This window comes from Ammodytes marinus, assembly GCF_949987685.1.
Source record: "Ammodytes marinus genome assembly, chromosome: 15".
Classification (NCBI taxonomy): domain Eukaryota; kingdom Metazoa; phylum Chordata; class Actinopteri; order Uranoscopiformes; family Ammodytidae; genus Ammodytes; species Ammodytes marinus.
Genome location: NC_137219.1, coordinates 12,995,796 through 13,008,217, shown reverse-complemented (window position 1 = coordinate 13,008,217; position 12,422 = coordinate 12,995,796). Strand labels below are relative to the sequence as shown.

The following is a 12,422-nucleotide window of genomic DNA, read 5'->3' as shown; positions in this document are numbered from 1 at the left end:
AGCTCCTGTTTCCAGCTCCGTCTCCAAGGGGACCACCAAGCCCACCAATCACAGCGCTCAGAGCAGCAAAGCGGGCAATTCAATTTCTTAAAGCCGCAGTGTCCGTTGCAGAGGGGGCGTTGTGTAAGAAAGTTCAGCAGAAACAGTAAACAGTAAAGCATCGCAACACTGCAGTTTAAAAGTTTTCCTTGTTTTCCTTTTTATTAAATGTGAATTCACATGTTAGTTTGAGCCCATCCAGTTCAGAGTGTCCGCCTACATACAAAATAGGCATCATTCTGTCATCACATCCTTTTCAAACGCAACAAATAACACATTTGTGTACATATATTCACAAACTGAAAGGACAGTCGATGGTGGTAGGTACTTATTTATTAAAAGATGAGTCAAAGACAGATTCACTTGGAATGTGAAGTAACTACTGTCTAGAACTTCCAACAAAACGTCTTGGCATATAATTAGGTCATATGCCAAAACCCTTTTTATCAAACAGACTTCATATGTAAGACCCACATAAAAATAAACAATATCTGATTTTTTAAGTGCAAGAAATAAAAAATACAGGTTTATGGTTAATGTTTTAAAAAAAGAAGGCAGTCTTCAGTTTTAAAATAAAGTTTCATTTCATGAAACTGGACTATGGAATGTTCTTTTTTGCTTGCTTGTTCAACTAATGCCAGACCACCACTGTATATCAGACTATTATGCCCTTTTTTGCAGAACCCCATATTTCCCTAATTGTCTGCCAAATTCAAGCTGTTTTGGTGTCAGATATGCCCATTATGCTTGTGTGTCTCCAATAACATTCAAATCGTGATAGTAAACTGTTAATATAGTATGCATCACACCATGAGGCCATATTATATCGTTTTGTATCAGTTCCAGCTGATTTGTTTATTTTTCTGCCTGGACAGGCTTCAGCATCATAACATGACATGATGTTGACAGTGCACAAGTCTGTTTCTCCATCACCTTGCTACAATTGTTGATGGTCTGTATCTTAAGAGTATATATTGCACAAAAAATGAGAGGGGGGAAAAAACAGTATGTGCCATAAAAAATACCAAAATCCAGTTTCACACCTGCGATCGGGACCCATCCACATATCACCAGTATGATATACATAAACTCCTAACTTTACTATATTACAGTACATATACAATCTTGAAACTAGTTCCAGCTCTGAGGTATGTCTTCCCCATGATGCCATTGTATTGTCTACAAATACTCAACAAATCTGCTCTACAACTGTACAAAAACCTAGTTTGAAATCACAAGGCATTTTTGATGCAAGTTTTAATTTAACTTAATCCTTAAAACCAGGACTCCCTTGCATGCTAAAAACAAATGATAAAGGGAAGAAGTGCCTGAAACTCACTGAAAGCACAGTAAGTACATTCCCTTTTTAACTGTACAAAAATATGCCTGAAAATATCTTACTTTTTCTTTTAAAAAGATGAGGTCTGTTATGTATCAAAATGTTTCCCTCCACACACCTGTACTCTGCAGAGGTTTAGGCTGCGCAATGTTCCAAACCATGGAGGTAAACTGAATCGGTTACAAAAAAAAACAAACAAACATTTTTGCGGCATTTAGAAATTACATAAACCGTTTTGTAAAGTAACATCCTGAACAAAATTGTCAGTTCACAGATTTGCTTCGAGTCAGTCCACAGTTCCGTTTTGAGCTCCCTGCAGTGATTTTTATGTTTTTAAGAGGATAAGATGCATAGAAGTTCACGTATTTGTCCCCTCTGTGGCCCATTTAAGCTGAACAGTAAATGCAGACCTACGAGAGGAAGGAGGGAAAAAATCCATAAAACCCTGTCATGCTGCCAGAAAAAAAAACGTCTGCAGACTTTGCTTTTTTTTCTCGACATTTTTTTTTTTTTGCTACCAGCTTCATACGCATCTCATTCCTCAAACTTCACCTCGCCTCCTGGTCCTATATACCTCCCCTTTCAGGACCCTTCGGAAACAACCCACCACCACAAGTAGTAGGCAGGGCTAGGGACAACTTTGACCAGGAAAACATATATAATTTACTTTCTCCCTTCTCTGTTATTACTAGAGGAACTTTTTCTTCTAATTTCATTTATGTCCTTTTCTCTCTCTCTCTTTTCAGTTCAGTTCAATATGTGAAGACCAAGTCGGAAAAGTTCGCCTCCAGCCAGTCCCCGGCAATCATCTCACTGAGTTCTGGCGTGCAATAGTCTGGGAATTCAAAGTGAGAGCCCAGGCTGCCCTCACTGAACGAGTCCAGGTCCTTATCCACAAGAGACAGACAGAGGTTCCCTGAATTGGGGTTGCCCAGCTCTGAGCCTGGTGCGCTGGGGGCGAAATTTAAACTGAAGTCAAACAGCAAGTCGTCCGCGTCCTCTCCGGATGTGGAGCTGCCGCTGCTGCTGCTGCTGCTGGAGGAGGATGTGGAGACAGACCTGGAGGATGCTGGTGAGACAGAAGCCGCGTGCAATGCGCTCTGCTTGGTAATGTTTTTGATATTGTAAAATAGTCTGTTGTTGTTGTTCCGTACGTGCTCTTCGTACATGCTCGTGCCCTCGGACTCGACCGAGGAGCTCAAAGTTGGGCTCGCTGGAACTTTGGCGACGTTGTACGCCGCCGGCCTCAGGCGCTCCTCGTCCGCCGCCGTCTTAATCCCAACCATCCGGTAGTCGTCCTCGTAGTCGTCGTCTTCGTCCTCGTCGCTCATCATCTCCACTTTCACCGTCTTTGTAACTTTGAAGCCGGGGAACACGCAGTCATCCCCGCGGTAGCCGCCGTGATGGTGGTGCGCCGATTTAATGGAGCCGCTCTTTGTCTTGATGATCTTTGAACACTTCTTGCTGGGAGTCTTTGCCATCTTGCCGCACTTCTCCGGAGACGGCGCCGCCGAGGACGCCGCTGATTTGGAACTGTCGAGCTTTGGTTTTTTCTTGGGTCTGTACTTGTAGTCGGGATAGTCAGCCATGTGTTTTAGCCGCAGCCTCTCGGCTTCCCGGATGAACGGGATCTTTTCGCTGTCCTTAAGCATCTTCCAGCGCTTGCCCAGGCGCTTGGAGATCTCCGCGTTGTGCATGTCCGGCGACTGCTCCATAATCTTTCTCCTCTCGATCTTGGACCACACCATAAACGCGTTCATGGGTCGCTTGATGTGCCCGGTGGCTGTCTTGCACCAGTCTGGGTTGATCGGCACGGGGCTGCATGCCATAAATTCACTCTCCTCCGAATCGGTAGCCTCCCTGGACATGCTCCCGTCCGTCTCGCTGGTGTCTGTGTGCTGCACCATTGTGCCTCTGTGTTCTTTCCCCCCCCAAGTCACTTTTTTTTCTTTTAACGTCCGGACGCTGCGGTGTCTGTCTTTATCAGCCACCCCAAACTCTCTCTCTCTCTCTCTGCGCCGCTCTGTTCGTCCAATGCGTAATGTATAGTCTCAAGCTCTGCACTCTTTTTCCAGAGTTACAAACTGCCTTCTTAACTAGTTATCAGCTTTTTCATGTCCCCTGCGTCACACACAGCCATCCAATCAGGCGCCTTCCACTCCGCCCAGCAGACTCCATACAAGACTCCCCTTAACCCTTCTATTCCTCCCCTCCCGAGCTCTCATTGGAGTGGAGGTGGGGATTTGTGGTACACAGTGTCTGGGGCAACACGCCAGGCGAGACAGGCATATTAAACACACAGTTAGCACTATGCGCTCGTGAGATAAGCATCACTCTAACCTACGCGCACATAAGACCTAACGTGTATTCCCTTGTTTTTTAAAGTGGAAGGAGAAAAAAAAACACTAGTAAAGAGGTTATTCTCCAGGCAGACGGTGACTCTTTGCAGATGTGTCAGAAGGAAAAGATGTAGGTTATGTGATTATTTGCCTTTTTTCGCCCCCCCGCCCCTCCTCCCTCCTTTTAGGTTGGATACTGAAGGTGGCGCTTGGACACTGTTGCAGGCGCCTGGATGCGTCGGTGCGTCTGCCTGCCTGACTGACTGACTGTCTGCTGTAGAAGGATGCATTTTAGCAGCTGGTAATGGCTTTAGAAACAGACTCGATGTTTTCATTAACTTTTGTATAACCTAATGCATTTCACAGATATCTCTGGAGCGAAAGTTGCCAAGTGTGAACACATTTGGCACCGTTTTCTTTCCTGTGCGTTTTCCCCGGTGTGCATTTGAATGAAGGAAATAGGTCAGTAGTACACTCTGCTGTATAGATCTTGTCAGCAGTGTCTGAGTAATCACAACACACCTGCAGCATCCCATATACCCTTATTGATATGATTCTGCTCCAAGGAAACAGCATGCATATTGCATCCACACCATAGCTCTACTTATTCAATTGTATTAACATGTATATAAAACCCTCATAAATAAAACCTAGAATCATAACAGACGCTATGATTTCTTCCCATCCATTTGGATTGAAGCTTGTTTGGTACAATATATAGCAATGCGAGCAAAGCAATAACATTTATTCTGATGGCAACATTTGTCTGTGCAGCCCATAGTATAGAGCCCATGCAGCCAGCCAGCCAGGCATGGATAGAAGGCACCCTGCTGAGTTTGCTGTGTCAAGAGGCAGTGTAGCATCTAGCTGGCGTCTCTTGCACCCCCTCCCCATACTCCCCAACCCCCCTGGCTCTGGGTGGTAGCCAGCAGTGCTATTGGAGGCTGGGGCGATAAGGCGTCCTGCTTTTTCTCTCTCTCTCTCGCTCTCTCTCTCTCTCTGCTTCGTCCCCTAGAGGGCAATCACTTACCCTTTTGAAACCCTCCCCCCACCAAGCCACCGTATTCTCCCCCAGCTGGGGCTTAAGAAGTGTCTCCACTGATACAGAGGCAAGCAGCGGCGAGAAAAAAGAGGAGAGAGGATAGCAATGGAGAAAGAAAGAGTTAAAAAAAAGGGCACACGGGGGAGAAAAGACCAAGGCTAAAAGGGAAGGTTGAGGCAGTTTGAAGGGGAGAAACGCTGAGAGATGGAGGGGCTTTTTGCCTTAATTCCACTCCCTGTCTGTGTCTCTCTCTCTCTCTAAGACAGTCAGAGATAGGGCTGAAATGCTTTATCATGACCACCCCGTGCTGATTAAGCCTTATCAGATATATGTGTCGGAGCAGGAGTCTCAGGAGGTTGGCGCATGCACGTGCATGTTTTACTGTCAGCGTGTTTTTGGTCTGATGGATCCATTTTAATGGCTTTTTTGATCTGATGAGTGCAGACGTGGCGCCGATGTGGTTATTTCAAATGGACTGATAGCATGGTATCACATATATAGGGGGACAATTTGCAAGCACATATTGACTGCATAACAGTGTGGGATTGTAGGAAATTGTTCCTGGTTTGCAACACATGAAGGTCTCATATTCCACTGGGGTAGAATAGAGCTGGATGGATGACTGTGAACTATTCTGTTCTGATTTTGCCAAAAGGGCACTTATGCCTTATGCCAGGAGGAGATTTAGAAAAATATTGATCAGTCATATGGCATGAAATGATAGTGTTACCTGCAGTATAGTGCTTGAACCATATTGATTATTCAATTACTATGGTTGTTTTTTGTCTGTTTTTTAGAATTCTTTATTCAAATCCAACTAATTTCAAATGTTTCTGTTTTTAGATCTATTTAAATGAACAATGTTCTCTTTTGCTTTTTGTCCCTTGTCTGTGCATCCCTTATCCTGCCTAGCCCTGCAGTAGCCAGCCTTATCTGTCTTCATATGATGGTTCCATGCTGGACACATGAATCACAGGACTGCTTAATAATGAGCATGCAGGGTGGCTGTCCTGCTCATTAGCATGGCTCATTATTGGCTGTGAATGAGGTGCTGGTGTCAGCACATGCAGCCTTATGAGTCATCTTAGGGAGGGTCTCATTGCCGCGTCTGCCTCACACGGATGCAACCGTAATGCAACCCCCCCTCCCTCTCTCTCTCTCTCTCTCTCTCTCCTTCCCTCCCTCTCTCTCCCCACCCCACGACTGCCTCATTCAGTGACTGGGACTGTGATCAGTGTTGCCAGATCTCATGAGCGAAACAAGCGACCAGGCCTATAAAAAAAGCCAAAAAAAAGCAGGAATATATAAATACTGCAAATTGCAACATATTTTTTATTTTGTCTTACCTTTAAACATAATTAAAAAAACAACAGCTGGCCAACAAAAAAATAGGTAGGTTTCAGACAGATGTCAGACAGCAGAAGTTAACCATGAAAAGATTGGGCAACGATTTAATATCAAACTAAAAGCATGTCAATATTAGCTCACCAATAATATAACCACTGAAAACAATTGTTAATAGGCCAATATATGAAGAAACAAATAAAAGCCATACTGTCTCACACATAATGAACAGACCAAATAATAACATTTAAAACGTTATGTCAGTTAAGTTTATGTACAAAATCGTGTATATTCTCCTTTTGACATCAGCTCCATTTCCCTGTTACTATGTTATACATGGGCAGCAAGCCCAAAAAACCACAACAGCCAATATTTGTACGCAACTTCATAAAAAAACAAGCCCAAAGTTGCTTATAAAAAGCGGACCTGGCAACCCTGACTATGATGAGAGAGAGAGAGATAGTTGTCATTTCATTTTCACTCTAGAGATTACATATGATTAAACAGTTCAAATCCATAGAGCTGCATTATCACTGTGATCCTAATACCGCTCACTTTCCAATATCCCAAAGGCAGATGTTTTAATACTTATTTGCTGTTTTTTTTTTTCCCGTGCCAAGGGAGAGGGACATTTTATTCCGGAGCGATGGAGTGTTGAATTAAGTGATGCTTTTTCATGTAGGAAACACTGAAAGAGGGTTTTTTTTTTTTTCAAGAGAAACAATTCCCATCGCATTGCTTATCTAAAAGCCCCCCTAAGCAGCTGCTGCTCTCACAAAGGGCCAGTGAAGCGTTAGATCAATACTAACCCTGGCTGGAGGCTATCTGATGCTCAAAATGCATGGATCCATCTCCTCTGCATGGCCCCTGGACAGGTGTGGACTCATGGAAGCTGCTATCTGATGGCTTCACAATGGCTTAAAGTGGGTGGTGAGGAAGGGGGGGAAGGGGAGTCCTTGTTTTGGTAGCACATTAAAACGCAAATTAACTTTTTCACTTGACAGACACATTCTTTGAGTAACCTGTGTGTACTCAGGTTACAATGTTTATTGCCACGCAGTGAAAGGGTGTTTTTCCAGCCTCCATATAGTGGAGTCACTTAATGGTAATCTAGTGCTATGGGTATAGGATTTATGTAACACGTTCCAGAAGTTTTAGCAAGTAGCATAAGGTAAAAAAAAAGAAAAGAAAAAAAAGACTGCCCTTGTTTCTTTTTTTCCCCCTATAGGCTTCAAGGCCCTATTATGTATCCAGGCTGTTGGTGGCTGGAGGTGAAATCTAATATCAGTTTATGTATCTGAAGATTTACAGTTTAAGCGTTTACCTCCAGTTACCTCAACCCAGTCCGGTTGTCTTAACTTGTGAGATGATACTGAAATGAGCTATGTGAGCCGGCCCTGAATTTGTTTCGCCGGGTCGCCTGTCGCTATATGCCCCTCAAGGTTCAACGCTGTCTTCCCCCCCTCTCTCTCTCTCTCTCTCTCTCTCTCTCTCTCTCTCTCTCTCTCTCTCTCTCTCTCTCTCTCTCTCTCTCTCTCTCTCTCTCTCTCTCTCTCTCTCTCTCTCTCTCTCTCTCTCTCTCTCTCTCTCTCTCTCTCTCTCTCTCTCTCTCTCTCTCTCTCTCTCTCTCTCTCTCTCTCTCTCTCTCTCTCTCTCTCTCAAGATAAGAAATGCTTTGACAATGAGGAGGATCTCACAGCGGTGTTGGAGGTTGTTGATTTACCACTTAAGTGTTTGGTGCCTCCGAGGCCATTTTTATGCCCTGTTGGTGCTTTACATTCTCGACTCAATGCAAATGTATCTCCTGGGTGTCAGGTTGTTTGTTGACCTCCTTGATGTGGCCTCTGTCTCTCAAGGTCTGATGCTTAGCGGATACTTGAGACTGGAGTATCTTGTCGCAAATGTAAACAGCTGATGCTTGAGTACTGTGCTGGAATGTTTGTCAAGAGAGTCGCAGACACACAAATGCAATCAGAAGGCCAACGCTGCTGGTATCCTGTGTGCACTTGTACTTACAAGACAACCCCCCCCCCCCCCACACACACACACACACACACTCACAAACTGCATTCACTCCCCTCCGCTGTGCTAAATGTTGTAGAATCAAATTCAAAAGTAGCTTGCAAGTGCACATTAAAGGTGGAGCCAGCAATTCTAGAGAAATCATGTTGAAAAAATTACTTTTGGTCAAAATCAGTGAATATCTCATCATGATCTGCAATGGCCGGGTATGTAAACAAAGGGGACCCACCATAGCTAGCAACATGCCTGTTTACAGAGCTTATGCTTTGTATTAACACTGCATTTCTTTTCAGCGCACACCCATTCTGTACAGGTAGCGGATCATGAGGAGATATTCACTGTGTTTTAAAAAAAGTGATTTTGACAATAAGCATTCTCCAGAATTGCTGACTGCACCTTTAACTTAAGCAAGAAATGGTGGGAATCACATCTGTGTTCTAAATGAGTTACATTCATCTATTTCTTGTTGCAAAGTCACATTACATGTATATATCCATTATGATTAGTTCCTTTGCCAGTACAGATCTGATCAGATCTGTTTTTTAAATCGGATAATGTGACAGATTTTAAAGTAACAAACACTTCACAGAGTAGTTCAGACCCAATACCAATGAGGTATTCTGCATAATTCAGTACTTATTTATATTGATACTTTTGGAACATTTAGCGGAGACTTCTACTTTTTCCTAAAAGTCTAAACACTTCTTCCATTACTGATGATATAACCAGATTGGACAACCTCACCAGTAAACTCTCACCTAACCACTCGCAACCCTAACAATGCTTGCATTAAGTCCTGAGGGACACTATAAACATGTTAGTGTAGTCAGTGCGATACACTATAGGATCAGTGTGGGTGTAGGATGCCAAGTAAACTTGTAACCGAAAACGTTGTCACTAGGGCAATTATTGCACTTAGAAACGTGAGATACGACAATTAGACTTTTATGAGCTGGCTGCACATAACCAGCCTTTATAGAGGTGACAACTGTTTGAATTCTGTCAGAAAGCGTTAAGAGTTTTCCTGTCTCATTTCCCGTCTTTCCCTCGCCCTCTACACAGTACAGACGCTGCCCCACAAAGCAGCGGGAATCCATATTGGCCCGAAGGGGATGACATCATTCCGGAGCCACGGTACAGTGTGTTCTAAAAGGTAATCATATTGCCATGTCATTCCCCATAAGCTCTCGCCATTTAAATCCTTTAATGATATACCAGCAGCATTGAAGCAGTGTTTACCGTAAGAGTCCGGTGTAGCTAGTTTTGTATTGTACATTGTGTGTTGTGTTAATAAACTTGTGTGTGGAGGGAGAGCCCTGCAGGCGCTCGCAGCCACTGTAATGAGAGTGTGTTTAGTCTGGAGACTGTGTAGGACTAATGCTGATGGATTGTATGGCTGCAGGTCAGGTCTTGCACTCTATCGCGCACACACACACACACACACACACACACACACGCACGCACACACACACACACACACACACACACATACACACACACACACACACACACACACACACACACACACACACACACACACACACACACACACCGACTAGTGTAGTCTACCTTAGGGAGAAGTCTACTGTTGGGAAAGTTTCATTTGTAAGATTATTACAAAACATAGGGTGTATTAGTGTGTATTACCATGTTAATACAAGCTAGATGAAAATACAAAACTTTTTTCTGTTTTACAGTTGATGGCTTTTTGGTGATGTGGTGATTACATAATCCATCAATACATTTGAGCTGCTGTATTCAAACATAAAGCCACAACACCATAAATCTTAGAAAAAATAGATCTGCTTATCATGTTTCACAGAAGAGATTGATTTCTAAGAAGTACTAGACGGTTCCCACTGCATGCAGCCTCTGCTTCCCTGCAGACTAGCCCAGACTTGCCCCCTAACAAGATAAGATAGTGTTGACTACAGGCCACACTGAGCTTAAGGGGCCAGCATACTCTGTCAAAACTGTTTGTCTGGTTGGGTGGAATAGCTTCTGAAACCTCTTCCCCTGACTTCTAATGCTGTCTGTTTGGATCTGATACAACCACTGAAGATGTTTTTTTTTTTTTCAAAGTGGTCAAACAACATGTTGTACAAACCATTGCTGTTTCTAGCGTTTCCAACCCTTTAGTCTCCCTGAGTCACATCCTGTGCTCTGAAGTTTTACTGGTTTATGATCTTTGCACTACCAGTTGAAATAGTGACAGTTCAAAGCAGCATGACAAATTGAGAATCTGTGCCCCGTGGCCAAATCTCAGGCAGCACTGTGTTAGGTCCTAAAGGTTTTATAATTAGAAGGTAGGATAACCCAGAATTAGAGTCGGGATTGTTGGTTTTTATTTGTTTCTCTTGATGGCTTCCTCACATACTTTTTAATTTGATATTTAAGGTTAATGAACTACTCTAAAGAGTTTTATACAAAAAAAGGATTGCTCAATTCAGAACCTATAGTGTATCTGTCAAACATTGAGCTCTGTGCGTGATCACAATATATTTTTTGCAATTATCACCATTTTATCACCATCACCAAGAGCAGCCACACACATGTACTGAAAAAAGCATTTTAAAAAAATAGAGATTTCTTGGAAGCCTAAACTAATAATATACACACATTATCATGCTTTGTTATATGATGTGGATTATTTATGTATATTTGTTCAACTTGATGGATGAAAAGGATTTAGTCACAAGCTCCAACATGGCTGTACAAAAAAACAGAATTGCGAAAATCGTCCACATCAATCAGGCTGTAACCTTGAAAAACAAAAAAAACAAGAAGAAATGGAACCACGCGGAGACAAACACCTGAAGCAAATCTGAGCAGTCACTCTTGTTTGAACAGTGACCAGATAAGATAGCTCAAAGTTATCAGCACAAGACAAATTCCCAGAGGAACTCCCAGGAGGGCTTTCATCAATAGAGTGTGAGGGAGAAAAATCGATCCCTTCAAAACCACATACGGTGACAAATAACCACCCTAAAACTGAAGCACAATTAGTTGTACCCTCAAACAGCTTTATCCGCTTGTCGGAAAAACCAACAAGTGTAAAAAGAACAAAGATGTAAAAGGGCCGCCATTCCCCGCACGACAATGGAACACGGAAAGTAAACACTGTGCGACTTTGTAAACATAATCATAATCATGTGGGCCTGAATGAAAACATACTTTTTCTCTAGTTGTTGGGGGCCAACTTATCTTGCACACTATTCTGAAATCAGACAGAATCACCCTTGGGGCCTCTCTTCCATACTCATTCATCTCATACATTCATTTTGACATGAAAATCAAAACTGACCAGCATTATAGAAAGCATTTTCTTATATGTACGATTTGACCTCCTTTTAAAATATCAACTTAAGTCCACAGAGAAGCTCATTTCAATATCAACATTCATATGCCGACTGAATGGCGACTAAAGGTTTTCCTCACATATATTTATGTTCATAGTGTATACGTCTGGAGAGACCCAATGGTGTCCCAGAAAAAGAGGTAAACTTCAATAGAGTCTTTTGACTTCCTTTTTACTTTGCATTACATATGCACATATAGACTGGTATTTTTCCCCCCCAGCATTCCATCCATATCAGAGCCTCGGTGTGTCGTCTCCATATACTGACTCACTGCCCTTTCCTTCATGTCTCTTAAGGATTTCTCAGAGACAGGCTTCAAGAAAGATTGTCATAAATGTCCTCTCTTTTGCAAATCCTTCACAACCCTCTGTGTGCGCTGAGAGCTATCTCCATCTGAACAGTAAAGGTCATTGGAGGAGACTCAGGGATATGGAACGGCTAAGCTGTGTGCATGGGAGAGTGTTTAACAACTATCTAGAAATCAATAGTAGAAGGTTTGATAATGAGTGTGTCAAATCACAGTCACAGAGTAACTCAGGTGTGGCAAAGCTGGATGCCTTTTTTTAACAGCACAGGTTTTCTCTGGTGGGTTTCCATAGTGAACTTTAAGTTAAATGTCCTGATTTTTGGAAATTTGAAGATTATTGGGAAAATTAATATTCAGCACTTCAAGGCAAGTGTTAGATTATATTGTACTGTATGTGTCAAAAGTCTGCTTCTTTCAGCCCTCGTTGCATATAGCACTTTGATTAGACACTGATTGTGTTATTGTGTGCTCATGACCTTCTCAACTGATTATGATAATGTGTGGAAGTAATCTATTTGAAAGAAGAAAAAAAATAAGCAGGCTTTATACCCGCAGATAAAATATTATTAAAATCTAATATCGTCAACAGAAAATCTCCCATTTATCATTCCAGTCTCATAGGGGTCTTTTC

At 42.6% G+C, this 12,422-nt stretch overlaps 1 protein-coding gene across 1 annotated transcript; it reads right to left on the bottom strand.

The window, feature by feature from the left end:
- Window positions 1-227: 227 nt before the first annotated feature.
- Window positions 228-3,426, bottom strand: sox11a (SRY-box transcription factor 11a). The gene has a single exon (XM_080042908.1). It carries the CDS (start codon window positions 3,283-3,285, stop codon window positions 2,131-2,133), a length of 1,155 nt encoding a protein of 384 aa, XP_079899034.1. The 5' UTR covers window positions 3,286-3,426; the 3' UTR covers window positions 228-2,130.
- Between the last annotated feature and the right edge of the window lie 8,996 nt (window positions 3,427-12,422).

What these genes read in the sequence shown, in the direction of transcription:
- sox11a (XM_080042908.1), bottom strand. Translation starts at nt 3,285, where the DNA reads ATGGTGCAGCACACAGACACCAGCGAGACGGACGGGAGCATGTCCAGG.